We start from the raw sequence: 25398 nt of genomic DNA, 5'->3' as shown, positions 1-25398 counted from the left end.
TATGAAATGAGCATTAGTCTTTGAGGAGGTGGGCCAGACCTGACACTTCCTCGTGTAGGCTTCGATTTATGCAGCCCTCCCTTCCTTCCAAATGCTTATTGATTACATAAACAAGTAGGTAATTTTTCTCTTTCAGAACTTCGCAGAAAACACTATGAATGAGCTCCTTGGCTGGTATGGTTATGATAAGGTTGAATTGAAAGATGGAGAAGATATTGAATTCAGGAACTACTCGGCAGATGGGGAAAGCCGCCAGCACATTTCTGTTCTCAAAGGTAATGAGACTTCATGTTTCTGTGTTCATGCAAAGAAGGATTAATATCTCAACCTGTCTGAGCTGGCGTGGATTGGGAAGCGTGTTCTGCTGCTCGCTTTGTGGTTGGTGCACACAAAAATACCAGAGAGTGCCTGCTAGTATGAGGAAGCCAATAGGGTATGAGGATAATCACTTAACAGGACTGCTGTTAGTAGGCACTTAGTGATACATCCTCGCAGACAATACCTGTTGTGAGTCAGGACCTGTGGTACCAACAACCTGCTCACAACTGGAAATAAAAAGGAAGCACTTTCTTAGCACTGTGGCTTCAAGGAACAACTTTGCTTTCAAAACTAAGGGTTTTTTTGGCATCTGGCTTTTTAAAATGCTGAAAGATTTTGAGCTGGAATAGTCACAACATGTAGGAAAGAGTGTGGATGTTCACAAAAGGCTACTCATCCGTGTTTGTACTACACTGTCTTCTGCAAGTGCTGTGGGAGTCTTCCAGGGATGGGAATTTTTTGGGCAGTAACTGGATCTTCATGATTCAAAATGTGAAGGGTGGGGTTCTCTCTGCTCAGCCTTTCAGTTGCTGCCTTCTGACTCAGTCACAAGGGGTGGGTAGGGACTTGTCATCAGAGTGAATAGGAGGAAATCACTGCATCTTGATTTATCCAACAAGAATTCCTCAAAGGTGAGAGAAAGAGGAAACTGCAGCAGCTTTTGTGCTCTCGGACTGCCACTTCTCACTGCCGTTGCAGCCAGCAGTGCTTGTGTTTTCTTTCTGATGGCCAGCAGCAGCACTGTGTTCAGTGTGTGCTGCAATGAGTAGATACCAGAGAAACCAGTTCTGAAGGAGAGGTGGCTAGAAAAAAAGGTGGGAAAATTGGAGGTAAGGTGAAACAACCTCGTTCTGTTCAAATGGAATGTTTGCAGCTTGTCAGTTCTGTAGTGACCCTGGCGAGCAGTGTTTATTTTTCATTGAAAATGCAATGTCATTAAGGCACTTGTGAAGAATCTTGTTGCTGTGTGGTAATGTGATTCATTTCTTTATGTTTTCATCAATAGATCTTTTATTGAATGCTTTGTGGCTGCAGTGTATGCCTGATGAAATTCAGTACACAGGGTTTTTTGTAGACACATGATACAAATCATGTGTTTTATGTACCAACAAAAACCTGTGATGGGCAGAAAAGTTTTGGTGTGTGCAGTCTGTGGGAGGGAAAAAAAGTGTGTTTCCTTTTCTGAGAGATGGAGAGGAGAGGGAATGATAAGAATTGAGTCTTGCCCCACAGCTAACTGAGGTGCATTAGAGAAATCCCTACAAATAAGGATCCTGAGGTGGTTTAGGATTAAAGAATTAGAAGAGTAATAACTGTCATCATTTAATGCACACTTAGCTGTGATTTCAGTGTTTTGCTTTCCATTACTACTCTTCATATTATTGATAGAGAATTAGGAATTCTTTTAGTTGTTGGTTTATGCTTCCTGCATTGGTGAAGTCACAGCACACTGAGTGTGATCACCATGCAAACAGTAGAAGTAAAGGACAGGAACAAGGAGTCATTGATTAAATTGGACATCCTAAGGATATGCAGATGACAGCAAGTTAGGTGGTAGTGTTGACCTGCTTGAGGGTAGAAAGGCTTTACAGAGAGACTTGGACAGGTTGGATGAATAGGCTGAGGTCAATGGGATGTGCTTCAACAAGGCCAAGTGCCAGGTCCTGCTCTTGGGCCACAACAACCCCAGGCACTGCTTGGGGCAGTGTGGCTGGAAAGCTGTCTGGCAGAAAGGGACCTGGGGGTTCTAGTCGACAAGCAGCTGAATATGAGCTGGCAGTGTGCCCAGGTGTCCAAGAAAGCCAACGGCATCCTGGCTGGGATCAGCAATGGTATGACCAGCAGGAGTAAGGAGGTGATTGTCCCCCTGTGCTTGGCGTTGCTGAGGCCACACCTCAAGCACTGTGTTCAGTTTTGGGCACCTCAGTACAAGAATGACGTTGAGGGGCTGGAGCAGGTGTAGAGAAGAGCAACGAAGGTGGTGAAGAATCTGATGAAGAGTGGCTGAGGGAACTGGGGCTGTTTAGTGTGAGGAAGAGGGGAGATCCTGTCACCCTCTACCACTACCTGAAAGGACTATAGAGAGAGGTAGGTGCTGGTCTCTTCTCCTGGGTAATTAGCGATAGAAAAAGAGGGAATGGCCTCAAGCTGCACCGGGGTTGCTTTAGGCTGGACATTAGAGAATATTTTTTACTGAAAGAGTGGTGAAGCACTGGAACAGGCTGCCCAGAGAGGCAGTTGAGTCATCATCCCTTCATGTGCTCAAAGGTTGTTTAGATGTGGCGCTTAGCAATGCGATTTAGTGGTGAACTTGGTAGAGTAGGGTTAATGGTTGGAGCTGATGATCTCAAGGGTCCTTTCCAACCTGAATGAGTCTATGATATGCATGACAGAACAATCCCACCTTTTGGATTAAAGTGAGCTTACCAGAAGAGTGGAGCATGGCTGAAGAATACTGGAAAGTGTCCATCTTTTAAAAGGGAAAATGTCTGGAGGTTTTTGCACTTTGCTTGTATTAGGCTAAGTAATGCAATGAGCAGACTGGTGAAAGTATGCAAGGGCATTTAAGAAATCTATTTGTCATACTGTACAATGTGTTCTTTGTCTTTTGCAGAAAATTCTTTGCCAAAACCAAAATTACCTGAGGACAGTGTTATTTCACCCTACAATATAAACCCAAGCTACCCAGGGCTTGCCACAGGAAATGGACTTTCAGACTCACCAGCAGGGTCAAAGGATCACGGGAATGTACCTATTATTGTCCCATTAATTCCAACACCTTTCATAAAGCCACCAGCAGGTAAATTGTAATGAACATTGAAAAATGATTGCTGTCATTGACATGCCTTGAGATTGCTTGATCACCATGTCTTTGTGAGAGGGTGGTTTGAACACCAGTGGCAGGGGGCCGGAAAATGGAGTGTGAAAGAGACTTCCTTTGTTAGTATTCTTGGAAAATTTCTGCTAATGCAACTACAACAAACCTGGGCTGCCTGTGACACTCAGGGTGCTGCTTTGTACTCCCAGCCTTCAGCAATATCTGCTTTGAGGGGAGGGAAAAAAAAAAAGGAAAGATGAAAAGATTTTGTTCTGGTGAATAAAGACTTTAAATAAATTAATGGAAGATGATTAAATTAAGAATAGGCTCCACGAAAGAAACAGCGAAAGAGACAAAGCCCTCAAATCAATATCATGTCTTTGCATCAGGTTAACAGGCTCATCCTGGGAAAACTGTCTCTTGATTCTCATTGAAATCCCTGGCTGTTGTCTCTTGAGGGTTTAATGTGATCTTGCCTCTACCCAGGAGACTGAGCTGAGATGTTTTACATTTTCATTAGATTTTGATCAGGAGTGATTTCATAACATTGCCATTCTTCAGCCTTTGCATGAAAAAATGATTTATTCCACGCTGTATGCTGCTCACCATCACCTGTGGAAGCAACTCTTCAGGCTGCAGCAGGGTGATGAATTGCTGTGTTGTTGTTTACTGCTGTGTAGTGTGGTGACTGGGGATTTAGAGAGGAGCAGGCTCAGTCCTGCTTCGGTGGGTGTCCCTGTGTGTCATTCTGGGTGCTCTTGGCGAGGAGTACAGAGTGACCTGCAATACCTACTGAAGAGTGGTAGCTCTCTGCACCATTTAGCTTGGATAAAGTGTCCCCAAACCTAGTGGGGACCCTTCTACAGTGGCAGAACAACTTGTAGGATCAGGAGTTCTAGATGGTCCCCTCTGCCCTTAGTTACAGTGACTAACGCTAACTATAAAGTGCCGATCTTTACCACGAGGGTACTGGAACACTGCAACAGGTTGCCCAGGGAGGTGGTTGAGGCCCCATCCCTGGAGATGTTCAAGGTGAAGCTGGACAGGGCTCTGGGCAACCTGATTTAGTTGAGGATGCCCCTGCTGACTGCAGAGGGGGTTGGACCGGATGACCTTCGGAGGTGCCTTCCAACCCAAACCATTCTATGATCGGCCCAAGGAGGTGTTTGCCTGGTGACAGTTATGTGATAGACTACAGTTGTCCATCCCAAATGATTTTGATGTCACTGAGTTTTCTTTCTAAAGACATATCCTAATATGCTATGAATCATTTTCAAATGTTCCTCGGTACACATTCCATGCCAAAGACTTTTCATCTATTTTATACTCTATCTGCTAATTACCAAAGCTATTTGGGCCCATTCCTGCAGCCTTTACACAGCTTAAGATCTCAGGCCATATGGGCTGGATCCTAAGCTGTTGTTGATTTGGCCCTAAAGCTTTAATCAAGGGCCTGTGCCATCCCAAGCTATTTTCTCCTCCAATCTGAGTCATGAATGAATCCAGAGTGCTGAATTTGTGGTGTGCGAGCACAAGGCTATAACATGCATTGTGCAAACTGCCACAGTTGCTGGGTTTTTATGACATCAAACAAGCAGGAGGAGATGGAACTATGAAGTAGAAAAACAAATCACTGCAACAGTAGTTAAGTGGACACAGGGGAACCTTGGCTGAGCCAGCTGCCTCCTGTTCTTTGCTCGTCTGCCTGCCACGTGCGGTCCCGTGTTCAAACGTGCTGCTGAGGGTGACGTGCAGAGAAGGCTTTTCACAAGTATCTTCCATTTAGTCATTAATAATGAATGTTGTTGTTTCACTTGCAAAGGGGATATGAGCACGTTCCTTCCTCTGACTTTATCCCATGATCATCAATGAGCGCAGGGTTACCAGGCCGCCTGAGCAGAGTTATCTTACCTTTGGTTTAGAGAGCAAAGTTTGGGAGGACTGGAGGGGAAGGAGAACCACAACCTCTGTGGGATTTGCAGTAAGCCTTGCCAGGAATTGTTTTGTTTTATCTTGAGGCGTAGGTACCCCAGTCATGATCACCCCAAAGAGCCTGGCAAGAAACAACTGGTGGATGCAAGTAGAAAAGGGAGTACAAAGGAGGCAGGAGAGCCAGCGTGTGAGGCAGTAGTCTTGGTACTGCACTTTGACACTGTTTTGTGGGCACTACATCAAAGCAGAAAACTTCAGAGTGATACAAAGCCAGATAGGAGTAACTCTAGGGATGTTCTGTTAGAGCCCCTCACAAGCACAGGGAATGACTTTGGAAACAGCAAAAAAGTGCTTTGAGTTGAGGACGTAAATGAAAGAGACTCACAGCGTAGATTCCTAAAGCTGAAAGTCAACGTTTTCAACATGAGGGAGAGACAGGCTGGGGCTGACCTGCCACAAGAGCAGAAGCAGTTTACATTTGTTTGAGTTGAGAAATGAGGAAAGAGCCCAAAAGAAAGCCTCAAGGTTAAAACCCTGGGCAGAGAAAGGGATTTTTTGCAGCACATTTGGAGTGGATGTGCATGGGACAGGGTTACATTGCAGGCTAGAGAGAAAACCTGGTAGTGATGTACTGTAATGACTGAGATGCTGAGAATCTGGATGAATTCAGGAGAAAAATTGACAAGATTTAAATATAGCTCCAAAGAGAATGCCCAGAGATGAAAATGATATCTAAATCATGAACCTGAAGGCCAGGAAAGATGGGGTGATTCACTGTTACTGAGCAAATAATATGGAGTGAGCACTTGGAGAGAAATTATTAAGACTTTAATTCTTGCTGTATTGATTTTGAGCTGAAGGATCAGCACTAGTAAAGAAGTGTCAGAAAGACAGGCTGAGTTATTCACTTGGACAGGAGAGCAATGGGCTGAAGAAGAAAAGCAGATCCAAGAAACAGTCACAGTGAATTATTAGCTGAATAGTTTTGCAGATAAGATTCTATACAGATAAGAGGGAGAAGAGAGAGAGCGGAGTACAGGGGATGCTCACAGAAGCCTGAAGGGAGGAGTAGGAAGGATGCTGTGCAGTGTGCACTGATGGAGCCACTGCAGAGGTAAAAAAAACACACTGGGGGAGGACAGAGTCAGAAGCCAAGGCAAACAGGATTTCCAAGGAGGCAGATATGGTTCTTGGTATCTTGGCAGCTCAGGAAGGAGGATGAAGGAGTACTGATTCTGAACTGTGCCTAGGAAGCACTCATTAAAGATTTGAGCAGATCAGGTCTTCCTTGAGCCTGCTGGGAAACTTTGCACAGTGCCCTTTCTACATTAATATTTTGTGTGAAAAGCTGACAAAATGGTATAGAAATAGCAAGGGACAGAAGTGCAATAGCCAGGAATGATCTGGAAATATGACCCCCAGCACAGCTGTGCAGGGTGTGTGGCTGTAGCATGCAAACATCCTGACTGCTGTTCTGCAGCCCTCAGTGATAGGGTAAACCTGAGAGGGCACTTGGGGTGACTCTGCCCTTTTGCTCAGACAAGTCTGGACGGCTGTTGTTGCAAGGGATGAAGGAAGGCTAAAATCAAGACTAGTTAAAGAAGAATGCAAAAAATCCTTCCAGTGCAGGTGAGAACATGCTGCCTCCTTCCCCTGGCACCTGCTGGAGGCTATGCTGTCTCCACTCTTTAAGAGTTGCTTTGGTTTACCTTCTCTTGTGATCCCCATGGCAGTACCTCGGTAGGGGAGGTACAGCTGCTTGTTGGTCTAGCCTTTGAGCATGGGTGTTGGTAAAACCCTTCCCTTTCCTGCCTCCTTCTGTGCCAGTGATGCACTGACTGTGGCTGCTGTTCTAAGCATCCCAAACAAGAAGCATCTCCCTGCCATGCTGCGCTGTGAGGGGAGGTCGTTGTCATGGGACACAGTGGACGAGGAGGCAGAGAGAAGGATGCTGTGCAGCTGGCTAAGCTCTCCCCACAGGGAAAAGAAGTACAGGGGGAAAAAATGCTCCCTCCCTGAGTTTTCACAAGAAAATTAGTACCTTTGGGGTAGGAAAAGGGATTTTAATCCTCCAACCTGCAGGTCATTGTCTCTGCATAATGTTTGGTTCAGTGATTTCCAAATTGTAATGATTTGGGCTGTACCAAAAGTTATCAGAGTCTCCTGGCAGTGAAGGAATCGGCTGGAGAACTGTATCTGGTGAGGTAAAACATCTTGCAGGAGGAACAGGAGCATCACCAGTGCTGACTGCCTTGTAAAATAGTGATTTAAGCTGGCAAGGAAATGTCATCTTCTAACAGTGGAGTGAGTAAATAGCTGTGTTATTGAAAGGAACAAGTGGCTTTCTGTGTTCTAGCTTAACATGACTCTGGATTAAAATGCACAGGAGTTGCTGCATTGAATCTGTAACCTGCTGCAACACGTGGGACTAAGCAGAGTCCCTGAGATCCTTGTGAGCACTCTGGTGCTGCCTCTCTGAGTATTTAAATTGTGTTGGAGGAACCTGGAAGCATGAAAGATGTTTTAAACGGTAGTTAGCAGGGCAGTAAAAATGAATTCCAAGCTCATCTGTCTAAATTCACTGAGGAATTGGTTCTGTGACTACATTACCAAGAAGTCTGATTCCAGGCAGAACCCAGTGGCAGTTTTCCTTAAATAAAGACCATATTATCAGATCTAATTAAGTCTCTATATTGAGGAGACTTTCATTTTACTGTGCTCTGGATCCCTCTTTGGTATTTCCTGTTGAACAGCATTACAGTTTCTCTAGCGGCAGGTTTAGCTCTCTAATAAAGAGCATTGCAACAAATCCTTTAGTCACTACTCTTCAAATGCTTTTACTCGTTTTCACTTTGAAACATGGTCTAGTTTACACTGATCATAGGGTTATTAGTGCTTGGGTTTTAAAATGCCAAAGGCTGCCAGGCTGCCTGCCCCATCTAGCCCACTGCTGAAGTCTTTAGCTCTTTGTGGAGGGCTGAGTGTTTCCTTTGTGCTAAAAAGAAAACCACCAAGTCCACCGATGTGCTTTAATAGCAGGTATTCAAAACACACCGGGAGTTCCCTCCCTGTTGTCTGCTTTATTGCTTGCATGTTTAAAGCCTGCCTAAATGCAGGCTTTTATTTGTGTCCTGCATTCAGGCCTTGCTGAGCTACACATGAGACGGGACCTCAGCCCATGTGCAGAAAATGCTGGCAAGCCATGGATCCCCCAAATGAGCTGGGACACTTTGCTTTATTGGCAGAGCAGTGAACTTCCAGAGACTGGTCCTTAAAAGGACATGCATGGTAGAGCCCCTGAGATATTTCCACAGTGATGGCTGCGGCGAGCTCTCTATTGTCAGCCCTGGTTCTGAATCCTCCTCTCTTAATTACCTTTACCGAGGTGCTCTTTGTATCTTAAGTTTGTCACACACCTCACCTATTTGAAGGATCAGCACTTGGGTGCTATCAGAGGGGGATGTGCAGCAATATCTCAGGAGTTTTGTGTGTGTGTTTGTTTTTAGTGTGAGATTAACCAGATTAAAACATTTTGGATGTAAGAAAAGTAACTGCAGTGGTGCTTCTGCTTTGGTTGGGAGCATCAACCTCGGGAACTGCTTTGGGCTGAAAAATCTAAATATGTGCTACATGGTTTTCTTCCATGGCAGGTAACTCAGAATTAACCATTCTGAAATCCTGGCAGGTCCCAGTGGAAACAGTGAGCCCTTGTTGTTAATGCTGCAGATGCTAGAGTCAAGATCTGAAAAAGAACTTTTGCAGCTTTTCATTGGAAAGTAGGAGTGAAAGCAGCTAAAATGTTTAAAGATGTGTGCCTGTAGATTGAGCACAGTTCCCAGCATGGTGTGAAAGGGTTGTTCTAGCTCCCCTAAAAACCCTCTGGGATCCTAACTGCCTGGGTGAGGGGGTGGGGTGCAGCAAAGAGAAAAAGAAAGGACAAGAAGAAAGCAGTAGTGGGGAGGCATGGCTTCTGAGAGCTGTGGTAGAAAGAAGTTCATGCTGGAAAGAGATTGGTGGTGGGCAGGCACCAAGGAGGCATGGGATGCCAAACTGTTTTCTGTATCAGATCACAGATACAGCCACAGCCAAGGTACAGGTTTCACAGAGGCTCACTCAGTCCAGGGGATGTACTCTTTGAGATCTCAGTCCCAAACCCTGTGCCCTCCTGGTCTTCCTTCTGCATAGCAGCACTTCTTCAGTGCTGGAGCTGGGCACCTTCAGGAGTGATGTTTTCTTCTTTCCAGAAGAGTTGAGTGCCTCCTGCTGAGTTTCTTGCAAGGAAACATGAAAAGTAAGGTTTTGGAGTGCCTGCCTGTGGCTCATCATAATCTGCAGGATTAGAGCTGTGGCTGCACTTAGTTTCACCCAAATTCTTGGAGTTAAAATTGAAGACATGGAATAGGTAGTTTAAAATTAGTAGAATCTTGCAGCCTGAAAGTTAGCAAACTGATCCAGGATTTAACTCCAAATTTGTAGGGATTTTAGGATCATCTTGCTAAACACCATAGGCCCTGCTGGTTTGTTTAGCTGAGGGGACAGAGCTGTACATGATGGATTTGTTCTCACTGCCTTGCTCCTCATCCCCCCACGTCTCCAAATTATGGCTCCATGTAAGATTGATTAGTGGAAACTGCTGCTCATTGGGTTTAAGAGGAAGAATTTTTCTGCAGCTTCTTCACACTGGTTTGAAAGAAAAAAAACCCACCCCAAACCACCAACAAAAACCACCAAACCACAAAACCTTCTGCTTAATTAAGACGTAAAGAGGCGGTGCAAACTTTTGATGATTAATTGAAGCATGCTTTAGACTGATGCATATTTAGTTATTATAATGTGATAATTTTATCTTGTTATACAAACTGCTCCCTTTGGGAACATGATTTAACACTGCAAACACTCTGTCTTTATTGCATTGTTCATTATGAAAAACACACAGGCTGCAAACCACAAGGAGATGTATCTGAGCAGCATCTGTGTGGTGGGTGCAGGGAGTACTTCTTCCACCTGTAGTGACACAACCCAGGGGCAGCAAAACACAGTTTTGGAACTCAATAGCTCTCCCTAGGAAGAGCTCAGAGCACAGAAAAGCAGAAGCTGGAAATTCAGATCTTGTGCTGTATGTGGAAGGAATGTGTTAAGTTATCCATGGGACAGCCCTTGTGGCCAAGAGGGCCAATGGTATCCTTGAGGTGCATCAAGAAAAGTGCGTCCAGCAGATCTAGAGAGGTTCTCCTCCCCCTCTACTCTGCCCTGGTGAGATTACACCTGGAATACTGTGTCCATTTTTGCACTCTCCAGTTCAAGAGGGACAGGAATCTGCTGGAGAGAGTCCAATGGAGAGCTGTGAGGATGATGAAGAGACATGAATATCTCTGCTATGAAGAAAGACTGAAAGACCTGGGGCTGTTTAGTCTGGAGAAGAGAAGGCTGAGGGGGGATCTTATCAATGTCTCTATATCTGAGGGGTGGGTGTCAAGATGAAGGTACCAGGCTCTGGTGGTGCCCAGTAATAGGACAAGGACCAATGGGTACAAGGCAGGACACAGGAGGTTCCACTTCAACATGAGGAGAAAATTCTTTTCTGTGAAGGTGATGGAGCACTGAAACAGGCTGCCTTGAGAGGTTGTGGAGTCTCCTTCTCTGGAGACTTTCCAAACCTGCCTGGCTGTGTTCTTGTGTGACCTGCCCTGAGTGATCCTGCTTTGGCAGGGGAGTTGGACTGGATGATCTCTAGAGGTCCCTCCCAACCCCTACCATTCTGTGATTCCATTACCTGGTGTAATTCTAGAAGATGGCAGTACAGATGTTCTGCTGAAAACTTCCCTGTTACTGTTCAGTTGTCTCTGTGCCAGCTCCTCTTTGTCTCACCTGTATGAGTACCCACACTACCTGTCATAAACATGACAGACCTGAGGACATGCTAAGCACATTGCCAGAGCAAGTCTTAAAGCTGCAAGCCTACATGGAGGGAAAAAACCCAAAGCAGTAGTTGAAAACTATTTTCTTTCACCTCAAAACAATCTGTACCAGGGCTTGCAAATGTTATTTTTGTACTTTACAAACATGTGTCAAGGTCTGAAACTGGTGGTGGTGAACGATCTTCATCAAGCAGAGCTGCCCCAGCCAAAGCTCACATGGTGGCCCCAGGCATGCTGTCAGGATGAGCTCATGTTACCCGAGCGGATACGCTAAGCTGGACCGGTGAGAGCTTGGCGGTGAGCGAAGGGGAGCGTTGCTGATCCGTACCCCGATGTAGTTACTGTGGAGGAGCTTTCTTGCTGCTGACCTCCTCAGAAAAAGATTAAAGACTCAAGGCAGCCAAAGAGTCTCAAACTGCTGGATTTGAATTTCCCTCCTTCCCAGTGTTCTCCTTGCAGCAGGTTCTTCTTGCTGAGTGCCGTAAGGATGGGGATTTGGCACATTCTCCTGAGAGAAGGGCAGGAGTCTGGTGAAGTGAGTTCTGAAGAACAGGACCTCCTGCATAGCAGCTTTTCCATGCAAACAGTTGTTGCTGGTGCTGGGATGCTGTGTGTTTGAAAAGGGACAATTGGGTGGTCTTTCTGATCACCTATGGGAGACAGTTCATGTGTGTCAGTGAACAGGAGCTGAGTGATAGCTGAGCTGTTTCCCCTACAAAGTCACACATGAAAGCCCCTAAGAATCCTAGCAGTGGAGCCTTTTTGCTTCTCCTTAAAAACTGTGCCCCAGATGAGCCAACTTGCTTCAGAAAGAGCTACTCCAATACCTGCCTTGCCAGCAAACTCCCTTTCAGCTCTGTAATTTTCTTTTTTTCATTTATGACAGCTGCTGACACCAGAAATGAAGGCTATTAGAAAGGTATCACTGGTGGATCATCTCTTTTCCAGAGATAAAGTACTTCTTATCAGTAGGAGAATGTATCTTGCTGTTATCTGAAACAAGAGGTTGCCATCTTTCCTTTGGTTCACAGGATCTTCTGTTGTCTTGATACATTCAAAGGGGCAAGTTCAGCCTGTAAGGAATTGGTTTATTATGGTGTAAGAGTAGCTGAATCAGGACACTTCTGTAAAAGCTTAGGACTTCAAATGGCTCAGGATACAAACAGAGGGAAGAGCTCTTGGGCTGTGCTAGAGTAGGTAGCATCCTAGCCAAGACTGGCCCAGAGACAACCAGCTCAAGGGCAGGCTGCTTGATCCTATAGAGGGCTAGTGATCATTCTAGCCAAATTGGTTTGATTTCCCTTGGTGTTCAGTATATAAAAGCATTTAGAATATTGGCAAATCCCCCTCTAAAGGCTGAGTGGTAAAATACATTAAACACAAATCTGCGTAATAACTTAGGCTTAAATATAGGCTTAAAGGCAGACAGTCTGATTAAAACTAAAAGGTCATTACTTTACATTGTACAATTTTATTTGTAGCTATAAATCATAACACAATTTGTGGAAGGGGAAGGGGGGTGGGGGTGGGGGGAAAGAGAAGAAGAAGTTATTAAAGTGGCAGTATTTATTCCGTTAAGGTGAAGCAAAGGCAGCACGTAGTTCTGAGTTATGATAGTCAGGGAAAGGAGCCAAATCACTCTGCTAAAAATTAGTTTGCCAATAATTTTACAGAAGGATGACAGCGTAGCTTCAAAAACAAATCCTTTATAGGGAAATGGGATGGCTGCATGACAGACTCTCTGAGCTATGCATTCTCCACAGCTCATGGACCAGGAACTGCTTCAACAATTAGTCTTCAGGGATTTTGGGGGTTTTTGTTTTCCCAGAAGCTAGACAATGGCTGCTGTCTGTAGCTGAAAGGTCACTCTGTATTCTAGACTGGACATAAGAACCAAAGAAGTCTTAAGTTTTAAGTCAGAAAGATTCCTGCTTAACCTTCTTGATCTGTTTTGGAGGCTTAAGTATTCACTGCCCCTGTCTGTGAAGCTGGGATGGGAGTGATTCACAGATTCATAGAATGGTTTGGGTTGGAAAGGACCTTAAAGATCATCTAGTCCCAACCCCCTGCCGTGGGCGAGGACAGCTTCCCCTAGCCCAGGTTGCTCAAGGCCTCATCCAACCAGAGGCCTTGAACCCCTCCAGGGAAAGGGCACCCACGACCTCCCTCGCAGTGTCTCACCACCCTCACTCTCAAGAATTTCTTCCTAATCTCCAGTCTAAATCTCCCCTCCTCAAGCTTCAATCCACTTCCTGTCATCCTATCACTACAAGCCCTTGTAAAATGTAGCTTCCCAGCTTTCTTGTAGCCCCTTTCTGGTACTGGAAGGCCTTGGTGCCTTCTCCAGGATGAGCAGTGCCAACTCTCTCACCTGCCCCCATAGGCGAGGTACTGCAGCCCTCTGATCATCTTTGTGGCCTCTTCCGGACCCACTCCAGCAGTTTGATGTCCTTCTTGTGTACCAGATGTCCTTCTGGGGGCACCAGAACTGCACACAGTGCTCCAAGTGGGGTGTCAGGAGAGCAGAGCAGAGGGGGCAGAATCACCTCCCTCGTCCTGCTGGTCACCCTGCTTTTGATACAGCCTGGGATATGTTGGCTTTCTGGGCTTCACGAGGATGACACAAAGATGTTGCCAGCACTTTAGCAATACGCCCAGTGGGTTTTGACATGGCAGAGAGCTTGCATGCCACATTTGTGACACACATGGGAGAAGAGCTTGAAAGAGGCTGGGGAACTCTGCCTGAATTAAAATTTGACTGATGAGCATAATGGCTGGAAAGTAACCCATCAGACTTTACCACAGTGCTGCAGCTTCCATCTTGCTCAAGTCTGCGTTTCTGTGACTGCTCTATTCACTTGAAAACTCCCCATTTGGGACACTGATCCTTCTTTCTAAACATGGAAAAAGGGCATTTTGTGCTCCTTTGTATTTAGAATAGGGCTCCTGTTAGAGACCTGCCTCGGTGCAGTACCTTCTGGGTGTGTTTCATCACCAGCTTGCTGAGAAGAACATCTCAGGGGTTCACTATAACAGACTGTAAGTAACAAGAACAAAGGAGCAATACTCATTAAGCCTCTAGCCTTGGTTACTGGTTTAATAAAGAGTTGTGCACTCTTAAACATGCTAAAAGGCTCTCGAGATTTCCAGAGCTTTTCAGCAATGCACCATTTTTTCAGCTAATAATCTTTTCCAGCCATCTTAGAAGCTTTGCCAATCTGCTGAGCCTGGCTGGCACAGGTTACCAGCTGCCTGAGGACAAAGCTGGTGATCACAGGCTTGCACAGTTCTGCTCTCAGGCAGCGAGGAAGTTAGAAATCAGAGGAGATGGTACTGGTTGTGTGTAAGAGTAAGTGTGAAAATGTCTGAAGAAGGTGTTTGCATCTCATGTAAACATTGTTCTTCTATTTTTGTTGTAGAAGATGATGTGTCAAATGTACAAATAATGTGTGCCTGGTGCCAGAAAGTTGGAATCAAGCGTTATTCCCTGAGTATGGGAAGCGAAGTGAAATGCTTCTGCAGTGAGAAGTGCTTTGCAGCTTGCCGAAGAGCATATTTCAAGAGAAACAAGGTAAGAGAAATAAGGAAAGATGTAACCTACATAGACAGAGGCCCAACCTGGGTCTCATTTAGCATCTAATAGAAGCTCTTTTCTTTTGTTTTCTCTGTTCCACCTAGTCCCTCCACTTTCCATCTGTATTGTCTGTTGGACTGTCAGCCCTTTACTAACCTCGTTTCTTTCAGTTTCCTTCAGCTCCATGCTTGGGTTTTGTGACAGTCAGGGAATTTAAATAATAATAAGCATTAATGTCAGTGTCCCAGTTTGACCTAAGAATCTCAGGATTCTTGCTGCAGACACAGAACAGAGAGGAAGTATCACGGAAACAGAGTAGAGGAGGGCTGTGTCACCGAGTCCCATGGCCAGTGAGCAACTTCTTCTAAGGCTAAAATCTAGGTCCTATCACAATAGTGGACATCTTCCCACTGCTGCTAGTGAGCTCTAGTTTCATTCTTTCAAAGTGTGTCATTACTAATAAATTTAGACACTATACAGTCGAGGTTTAGCTTGGGGTGACCAATGTTAGAACTTGTAGAGTAGCGTGAAAACCCCTCCCACTCAATTTAAATTTAACTCTGCCTAAAATTAGAATGCAGTCCTCACACTGAATGTCTACAAAAATTGCTGTAATCACTGAAGTACAGTGCCTGCAAATGCCCTCTAGGTTACTTCAGCAGCTGTTTTTCTGCAGCAGAATGTGTGATATGTCATTTAAAGAGAAACAACCACAAAACGCTCCAGCATTTTTACTTGTTAAAAAAGTAGCTGTTGAAAAAGTGCTTAATAGTGTGAGCCTTTGGGTAGCTTTTATGAGCCTAGAAATGCTCATTATTCATAAAACCCTTTTGCATGTTGGTTGTATAAATGAACATTCAGAGCCTGTCGAGTTCAAGCTGAATTCAGGTCTCCAAATCTGGTCTTTTATAACGAATAAATACCTATGGATCCTCGACTCTTGATGCAATGCTAGAGCAAACTACCCTCCTGTATAAATTTGGGTCACATTGTCCTGCCAAGAAACCCAACTACAACAACAGCAAAAAAAAAATAATATTTAAAAAATGCCTGAAGAATTAGGTTGCAAAAATCAGTAGAGTGGAATTTTAGTGGCAGTCTTGGAGAATGAAGCTCATCATGTTCAGTGAAGCAGACAGGCAAGACAGTGTCACATGAGCCTTCTCTGAGGAGTGGTGTTTACATTCCAACCTGGTTTACTCTATTCCATTCCATTATAGTTCATCCTTTGTACCTAGAAGAGGTGTAGAGGAGGGAAATGCATCTCCTTAGGTGCTCCTCATCAGACAGTCAGTTCCCATGGGTGTATGTAGGTGTGCACGCGTGCAGGTGTATGCACGTTCACTTCAACGTGCCTCACAGTGTGTAAGACACTCTGGGGTGACAGGATCCAGATCACACTGCTGTGACTTTTAGTCACAAATTGACATGAGTAAGACAGTTGGTAGCAATGGAGGCATTGCCAGTGATCCTAGGTCGGTGGTCCTCTGTGTCCTGTGTTTAAAAGAGGCAGAGATGAGGTGCTGAGGGCTGTGGCTTAGCACCAGACTTGGCAGAGTTAGAGAATGGCTGAACTCGGTGATCTTAAAGGTCTTTTCCAGATGAAGCTATTCTATGATTCATGGTGGGTTCTCTCAGCTACACCTTAGATCCTGAAACAGGAGATCCAGATCCCTTACTAAATGAAAGTAGTGGTGATGTAATGCCTAGGTGTGCTTCAGCCTTCCACTAACCCAGGAGTGGTGGGATTCAGTACGAGTTTATGGCCATGAATGCAGTGTCAGGCTGTGTAGGAAAAACTTCCTTTTTACCCTGACTTAAAATGTATCACCTGTGTGCTTTGTTGGAGGCCTCCTTGTCCTTACATTATGAGAAAGGATGAATTAGAGCATCTCATTTCCCCCCTGGTTCCCTTTCCTACACTTCTGTTAACTTCTAACTGGAAGGTAAAAAGTTACATAGAAAATATCCATCCAGAAAGCTCTCTCTATCCATGATTTTGCACCAATAGATGTTCCTACTCTTTCCATGTGCCATCATATCCCAGTGAAATGTCCTTCTCTTCACTAAAAAGGTTGCAAATTAACAGAATGTCATATGGGAGGACTTGGCAAAATATGGGGAGATGACATCTAATTGATAACATGTTGGTTGCTGCTTTGGCTGCACGTCAAGGCCAAGCCAGTGAAGCAAATTTTCTTCCTCTTTGCACCTGTGGAATCTGGAATTGAACAGGGTCTGCCCCAGCAGGGAAAATTTGGAGCTGCCCTTTGCAGGTGGATTTATGGCATTAGACGCTCAGGGGCCAGAATGTTCAGGAAATGCTGCTGTGAAATTCAGACAGGTGCAGTGGAGTTCAGCAGGAATGCTTCTTGGTTTGCACTTCAGCTGGTAGTGATAGAGCAGAGTCTTGAGGAATGAGATCAAAGGACCAAGGCTGCCATAGTTTCAGTGTAACCACTGACCTTTAATCTGTTATTACCAGCCCAGCAGTGTACCTGTCTTCCCCAGGAGTCTAATGCTTATTTATTTGGGAAGTTATGCCTCTCTACACTCATTTTCCAGAGGAGTAAACCAGTCATGTTTCACCTACCTTATGTATGTTTTAAACAGCAGATCTCTACCACAATACAGTGTTGCATTACATTAAATATGTCCAGCTGCAGCACTTCTGGGAGCTGATAGGACTTTGTGGTCACTTCATGTGAGGCTTGGATTTCCTAATGGATCATGTTAAGCAGCCTTCCCTCCCTCCCCTAGATAAGAAGTGCTGTAATAAGCGCTTGCTTAAAATGATAGGACTGTTTAAACAGTAAAGAGTGTCATCACTAATGTCTCAAAATGACACTAAGTAATGCTGCAAATGATCCAGCTCTGAATGCCAATGCCTCTGTTCAGAATTAGGACTTTTGTCATCATCCTTATAACAAATCTCCCATACACGGGGCAAATGCACTCTGGAGCAATGCATGCCCACACATTCCCAGCTGGAAGAAAGCTTCATAGAATCACAGAATCATTTTCTTTGGAAAAGACCTTTCATTAAGATCATGGAGTCCAACCATTCTCTAACTCTGCCAAGCCTGGTGCTAACTCGTGTCCCTCAGCACCACATCTCTGCCTCTTTTAAACACCTCCGGGGTGGGGATTCAGCCACCTCCCTGGGTAGCCAGTTCCAGTGTTTGAGAACTCTTTCAATGGAGAAGTTTCTTCTCATTTCCAACAAAAAAAAGTACTCCACAAAACTCCAGGTTAGCTAGACACTGTCTGCTCCCAGCCTCTAACTCCTTTCCAGCCCTCTCTTGCAGCAGCTTTAGCAGAAGCAGCAATGCACTGCAATAAGATGGAGCTTTGCCGGCCTGGGAGTGTTAGAACCCCAGCAGTTCAGTCAGAGGTGCACATCACTCCTCCCTGCCCTTTGTCCCAGCAGAGTTTGTGCTCCAGAAGCTGCACCTCCTGCACCCTGTGCTTCCATACACAGCCGTGGTTGGGTTGGGCAGTCTGTAAGCGAAAAGATTTGTGCAATTTTGAGTTCCTTTTCCCAGGAGAAACAACAACTTTTGCCCCAGCTATCCTGCAGCATTTAGAATTGACTCTATTAGCAGCCATGCCTTGCAACAATAGAAATATGTATGTTTTGAAATTAAAATGGGGCTCCCCACAGAGTGTCATTTGATCTAAATTACCATAAATTAAGACAGAATTGGAGATTTTAGCTCATTAGGCAAAAAAAATATTAGGTGAAGTATTTAGACTAGGTCTGATGTAGAATAAACTTTAAAATACTGCCACCACCAAACAAAAAATAACTCCAGTCTGCCTTTGTGCCCCTGTTTGGTGTTGTATGCACAGTGAAATGCACAGAAGCAGCTGCTGCATAATGGTAACCTGTTGTGCATAAAAATACCAAACAAAAGGAAGAGCTGCAGTAAAAGCGAGCATTTCACACTAGTGCTTGCAACTGAAGGTTTCAAATTTGTAGCTGTCCTGATGCTCCCTTCATTAGAGATTGAATTTTATAGGCCAACAGATATAAATTTAAGCACCAGAGAGGCACATGAGGGCCAAAAGCACCAGACCACCAAGTTTCAGAAAATTAAGTTTAAAGAGAACAATTGGATTCGTAATTGGATCCAGTCGGTTTGCAGCCTGAAAAAGATTCATTTTGAAGCGAAGTTTATTGACTCAATGGGTCAGAAAAACAAATTTATTGTGACCAAATAGCCAAACCTAGAATGAGGACTGAATTCACAGGGGTTAGAGGCTCTGTTCACAGACACTTGAAAGGATAAGGGGCTTGATTTGACTAAGACATCGGAGACAAAGTGACTGCAGGGTTGTCAGTCGGTATTTTATACTTGACCTTGTTTGCTATTTCACACTGCCTCCCAATCAGGGGAAAAAGATGATAGATGGGTTTGTTTACAGTGCAGTCAAATTTCATTTATACCAATAACAACAACAACAACAACAAAAAAAGGCAAAAAGAAAAAAAAAAAGGCATAAATCAAAAAGTAAAAGTAAACTGCAGCTTAACTGCAGAAGATGCAAACAGCCATGGCTCCTTTCTCCCGGCAGAAGATAGTGATGGGCAGCACCCTGTGTGAGTGGGTAGCACAGACAGGTGCTGCATGTTATGCTCTTTTATCTCATCTGCCCAGCAAGAATGAATGTGAACAATCAAGTGAGGCTGTAAGGAGTTGTGTGCATTTAGCTAGCCCTGAGTTCTGCTGCATCAGACAATTCCTCACGTTTCCAACCTGTGTTTGAAGATGCTAAGGTGCACACACAACATCATCAAGCCTCAGTGCTCCTGCCTGAGTAGGGTTCTTTGGTTAATTAATGTATATCACCGTGTGATTAATCTGGACATGTTGTATACCAACACACACTGAAAACTGGGAGTAAACAGAAGCTCTTATTCCCCAGAATTATTCCTGAGGGTTGTCAGAGAAAGTTCTCTTGATTTCAGGCTTAATTGTGCAGCCTAGCAGTGCATAAGAAACATTTAACAGTCTCCCTGTTAAGTCAATGAGTAGTGGCAAAAAAACCCCAAGGTGTTACTTTCTTCTCTTTCTTATGCACCTGCAAAATTTCATTTGTAAAATGATCATCATTCATGGAAATTTGGGGGAAAAAAAGGCAACTTGATGCAATTAATACCCTTGACAAAAACCCCCACCCCCCAAAAGGTTTAGCTGTTGCTTCTGCCTTGAGACTCCCTTTCCATTATAACTTTTGAAACACTTGGGAAGCTGAATAACAAAACTCTTTCTCCTAGAGATTTAATTTGAATTCTTTAGGTGTTCAGGAAGGTCAGTGCAGAGCAGGTATCCTACCTGTTTGGTGTGAAATCATCTGCATTTGGTTGTGCAGAGCCATAGAGAAGTGGGATTTAATCTATGGCTCAGAAAGTCACTTCTGCTGCCGTGGGTGTGTGGAGAACGTGTGTGTGTGTCTCTAGCTGTGCTTCTGTGTGTGTATGCACATCTGCATGCCTGCCTAGCCCTGTTTGCCACAGCAGCCAGTTAATAAGGTTTGGTTTCCTGCAAACACTTGAAGGTAGAAGGGGAAAAGATGGCAAACAGCTCCATAGCTATGATTGCTATGTTGAGATGTAAAGGAGTGCTGATGAGTGAATGCAGATGAGACGCTGAGTATGCAGAGGGGCACAATCGCAAATGTCTTTGAGGGACTATCTGGAGAAGGAGGGGAAAGGAAAATATCCTCCCTCAGAGGATGTTTTTGAAGTTTGTGGAGAGTAGAAGGCTGCAGACAGTGACTAAGAATTTGGAGCAGACAGTGAGATATCAAGCGAATGCTGAGCTGTGAAAGAGATGGGTGGGATCAGTGGGAAAGGAGAAGAGCTGGCATCATTGTCTAGCTGTCGTCAGCTGGCCTTTCTACTTTCTGCATGCTGAACCCAGAAATCTCATAAAACTCCTTCCCTAAACCAGAGCTAGGATTTTTCATGATTAGAAGAGGCAAATGAAATTCCAAATTGGCCTACTGAGACCATCAGTCAGAGCATCTCACTGCTCACCCATGGCAAAGCGAAACGGATTAACATCGCTAACGATGAAATGCATCAGCACCTGACTGATGCCACCAATGACTTAATGAAGGGCTCTGGCAACCCCAGTGTACCAGTCACTTTGCAAACTCAATGGACATTTTACTGTCCATCTGCTGCCATTTAATACTATCAATTTGAATCAAATTCCCATTGTCTGAATTGCTAGCAGGTATCCAATCCAATTAAAAGGCGTGTTCCCTTCTAATTTTAACCACCGTGTCACATTACATCAGTCGTGTTGCATTCTGCCTGCTTTGGTTAGATCAAGATGAATATGCTAACTGCAGCCTGAGAATCTGCTGCCTCTTGGGTCAAACAAAGTGACCAGTTTATGTCAGGTGTCCTCACACCAGTTCTGGACAGCTTCAGTGATTGCATCTCTCCTTCTTGCCGGAAGTAGGGGTTGTTGGCATACAGCTGTGAGAACAAAACACCACTCATTGCATGAGAACTTGACTAGAAATGTTTTAAAGGCTTTTGTGCACTAGGTATGTGCAGCTTAGAGCAATGGTTTGGATTTAGATAGGTGTGTGACACCTTGATATCGGAGATGTGGAAGAACTTGCTGCCTACTAGAGTGACAGAGGAAGAAAGATGATCAGTAGCTGTTTTTCTGAAGATTACTAAGGTGCTTTACTGAGGTCCTAAATCACCTAGGATGAATTTTTGGAAGGGAGAGGGAGGCACTAGGAGAAAACAAAATGTTTTGCAGTGTTGAAAGGTTTGGCAAGGTGTCCTGTAGTGATAGGATGAGGGGCAATGGTTTCAAACTAGAGACGAGTAGATTTAGATCGGATGTTAGGAACAAGTTCTGCACCATGAGGGTGGTGGAACACAGGAAGGGGTTTCCCAGGGAGGTGGTTGAGGCTCTCTCCCTCCCCATGCTCCTGCTGACTGCAGAGGGGATTGGACTGGATGACCTCTGGAGGTCCCTTCCAACCCAGACCATTGTATGATTCTATTATCATGATTTCTGTCCAGGATGGGTTTTTTATTCCCAAGGGATTTTTGATTAAGGGATTTAGTTGCATAACAATGACACATGCAGAAAATGAGCAGATATAATACACATGGTGCTAACTCTGCACCAAAGGGTTCACCTTTTGACTTCACCCTGCATGAGCCAGGAATTTGCTCAACAAAATGTTCCTCTCCCCTCTGTTCAGTGTCTCAGTTCAGGTTATGGTAGATTAGCCCATGCTGCCTTGGCCTAAATGAGGCACTTTCCAGCTTTGTCTTCACAAGACCATCACAGGATGAGCGTCGAGAAGAGCCTTTATTCTGAGGGAAACTCAGGATAGATCTCCCAAGTTAATCTAATTTGCACAGATTTGATGCCACTTTTCCCTCTCCCAATGAACACATCAATCATTAATACTAATAGGAGCTGGGCAAATAATGAAATGCATATTAAATAATATGTTTGTTCAAAAATATCATGGCATTTGAATAAATTATTGCCTTAATGCATCTGTTCACTTATCAGTCAGCTCATTAATTTAGGGAAATATTGAACAAGGAGCACGAGTATTTTTTTCACTCTATATATTTTTATTTGAAAAACAAAATGAAGCAAATATGGCTTTCCAAAAATATGTTTGGATTGGGAACAATGTTGTGAATGACACCATCCATCCACGCTCCTCAAAGGCTGCATTTGAGCTGGGATTGTTTGGTCTGGAGAAGAGGAGGCTGAAGGGAGACTTCATTGCTCTCTACAACTGCCTGAGGAGGTTGGAGTGAGCTGGGGGTTGGTCACTTCTCCCTAGTAACAAGCGATAGGGTGAGAGACGTGGCCTCACGTTGCACCAGGGAAGGTTTAGGTTGGATATCAGGGAAAGTTTCTTTATTGAAAGAGTGGTCAGGTGCTGGAACAGGCTGCCCAGGGAGGTGCTGGAATCACCATCCCTGGAGGTGTTCAAAAAACCACGTAGACATGGCACTTGAGACACAGTTTAAGGGCCATAGTGGTGTTAGGTAAGTGGTTGGGCTTGATGACCTTAGAGGGCTTTTCCAACCCAAACAATTCCGTGATTCCCTGGAATATTACAGCTAGACACATAGTTTAATGGGGTGAAATTCTGCCCAGGCAGGGAACCAGGGTAGGCAGCAGTGGGAAACCTGAGGGGCTCATCTGAAGATGGAAGGACATTTCTAGTCCCATGCTTTCTGGGGAGCACGTGTGGCTGTCACACTTTGCTAGTGGTGAGTTACTTCGCGCAGGTGAGGCAGCAGCTCGGTGGAGTTTGTGCTTTCTCCTCGGCTGATGCTCTGTGTTTAATTACTCTCTCACTCTCCCGAAGCGGTGACTTCCTTCTCCATCATGCATGCAAATCTTGGGGCAAGTTAAAGGATGAAACCAAATCAGACCAGGGGAGTAAATCTCACTGTATGTTTCTTTGGTTCCTCCCAGGTAGGAAAGTTTCATCCCTTTTTAGGTTTCTTTTTGGCAAACATTTGCTGGTTTATGGGAAGACTGAAGAAACCCTTACACACATTAACCTTGACTCTGGCCTCCTGAGTCTAAATGAGGCTAGGAGAGGCCAAATGGATGTAACTTACAAGCTGTTGAATGAACAGGAAAATCCACTACCAGGAACTGTTTGTTAGTCAGCTTCTCACCATATAGCAAGCTGTGCTTGATGTTAGACTTGCTGGAAGAGCAAAGTGGGTTTTATAAGGCAAAAAGGCTGTAGAAAGTGGTTTCTGTAATGACAAAGGATGGTTTGCTGGCCAGCTGAGTTCAGTGATGGGTTGTGCTCTGTCAAAACCCCGAGCATTTACAACTCACACGTTTGAATTTAAATTGGTCTGAAAGCAAACATATGTTGCAAGTTGTCAGCCTGGATGCAAATGTGTACCTGAAGTAAATGTACTCATCTGTTTAATAATTTTCAGGAACAGTCATAAAGTATCTGATGGTTTTGGGGGTGGGAGAGGTGTGTGTGCTTGCACATGTGACTTCAGAAGGGCTTGGTTTATTTATTCTCCTACCAAAGAAGCAGGAGGTGAGATTCTGCCTCCATTGCATGGAGGGGCTGGTGGAGGTGCTCAGGCAGGAGCCAGCTCCTTTCACTGGCACAGATGGGATGGGCATGGAGAGGCATGGCTCCATTGCTGTCCACTGACTTGAAAAGCAGAGCAGAGCATGACTCTGGCTCTTGTCTGGGCTTTGTGAGGGGAAGGATCTCCAGTGAGGTATGGTAACTCGGTGCTGTTTACACTGGGAAGTGTGTGAGACCGTCAAGGGCTGGCCAAAGGCAGCGATTTCCCATGTCTCGCATAGGTGGAAGCAGCAGTGCAGTGTCCCATGTGCCTGTGGCCCTTCCTTCCCCTGAAATTTGGACTGCCAAATGAAAGGGGAGACCTGCTGAGTTAGAAATCAAGCAACAACTCAGTCTCAATTTCTCTTATTAGTTTTAATTTAGCCCTAGGCTTTCACAGGCACGGCCACCCTGCTCCTAAATCAGGCGGAAGAAAGCTCCTAGAACTAAATTAAAGCCTTAAAAGCTTAAGCTAGGGATTTGAACAGAGCACTGACATTTAGATATTTATGAGGAGGTAGGTTTTGAATAATTTCATGGTGTGGTGGTAATAATGGTCAACTTTGGCTGTTGTGGAATGGTTCAGTCTCGTGCCTCCATTTGCAGAAGCAACGTATCAAAATCGATGCCTTGATAAGGCAACTGCCCACTGAGTTTTAGTCTAATGCAAAGGCTCTAGAAGGAGAGGTCTTTGTACTCTTGACTTCTGTGTCAGGAGATGATAATTTCACCCTAAAGAAAGGAAGGGCCAGGAGCTCTGAAAGACCAAGCAAAAGGGTTAACCAAGAGAAAGTTGAAAGAAAAAAGGGAAGAAAAAGCAGCATTGAATCACTCTGGAGGCTATTTAAGAACACCATATTAGATGCACAGATGGTATGTATACCTCTGAGCAAGGAAAAAGTAGAAAGGGGAGAGTAAATCTGGCATAGTGAAGAAGTGCATAAGCTTCAAGGGACTCTGTCAACTTCAAAATCACACTTTGATTGGAAAATTTGTTACCTACGACTGTTCCAAACAACACCTATGATCACTGAAACTGGAAGATGAGGCAAAGCCCTGCTTTGTGGTGTGCTTCCTTTGGGCCCTATCCAGATGCCATCAGCATCGGTGGGGTGGTGTCCTGTTGCTTGTGATGTGCCCCGGGTCAGGTCCTGGGTGTATCTGCCCGCATGCTGTGTATAGGCAGTTTCATCCTTTTGCCTGTGGTCTGTTTTCTTGCTGTTCCTGTGGTTTTTCACACAGTGAGAGAGGGGAAAAAAGGCTTTTTTTGTTGGTTTGTTGGGGTTTTTTTTCTGGTTTCCAAATTGCAAGTGTGATTGTTAAACTGTGGAAATGTCAGTGGGATCCCAGGCACATCAGTACCAGCAATACCAAGTGCTTTGGCTTTTTTAAGGCAAAACCCAAGCTTGAAGAAGCAGTCAAGTCACTTACAACCAAAGGCCCCTGAGATAAAGTGCAGGAAGAAAAGGGCAAGGAAATGGTCTGAAAAGCATACCTGCGTGGCACTGGAGAAGGTGTAGGGAAAGTGTCTCTGCAGCAAACAGAAAGTCCCTGGTGCTTGTGGGCCACCCAGCTGTGACTCCAGCACCTTCTGAAAAAGTCCAACGGCAGGAAAATGAAATTAACTGTTCAGTGTCCATCCTCATCCCAGAGGATGATGAGGAAATTCCTATTCCAAGGACACTCTTTGCAGGAAACGTAGAGTGTGGCCTCATAAC

General features: G+C 44.7%; 1 protein-coding gene across 3 annotated transcripts in view; it reads left to right on the top strand.

The window, feature by feature from the left end:
- Positions 1–25398, top strand: part of SOBP (sine oculis binding protein homolog) — a 114155-nt gene that overhangs the window by 9800 nt on the left and 78957 nt on the right. For all 3 annotated transcript variants that reach the window (XM_054174114.1, XM_054174113.1, XM_054174115.1), the window contains exons 2-4: positions 137–275; positions 2933–3118; positions 14406–14557. In XM_054174114.1, coding sequence (XP_054030089.1) covers positions 137–275; positions 2933–3118; positions 14406–14557 — 477 coding nt within the window. The remainder of the gene's footprint in view (positions 1–136; positions 276–2932; positions 3119–14405; positions 14558–25398) is intronic.

Source organism: Dryobates pubescens, chromosome 28 (assembly GCF_014839835.1).
Source record: "Dryobates pubescens isolate bDryPub1 chromosome 28, bDryPub1.pri, whole genome shotgun sequence".
Lineage (NCBI taxonomy): Eukaryota > Metazoa > Chordata > Aves > Piciformes > Picidae > Dryobates > Dryobates pubescens.
Note: the sequence above shows the minus strand (reverse complement) of the source record. Positions and strands in the feature narration are given on the sequence as shown.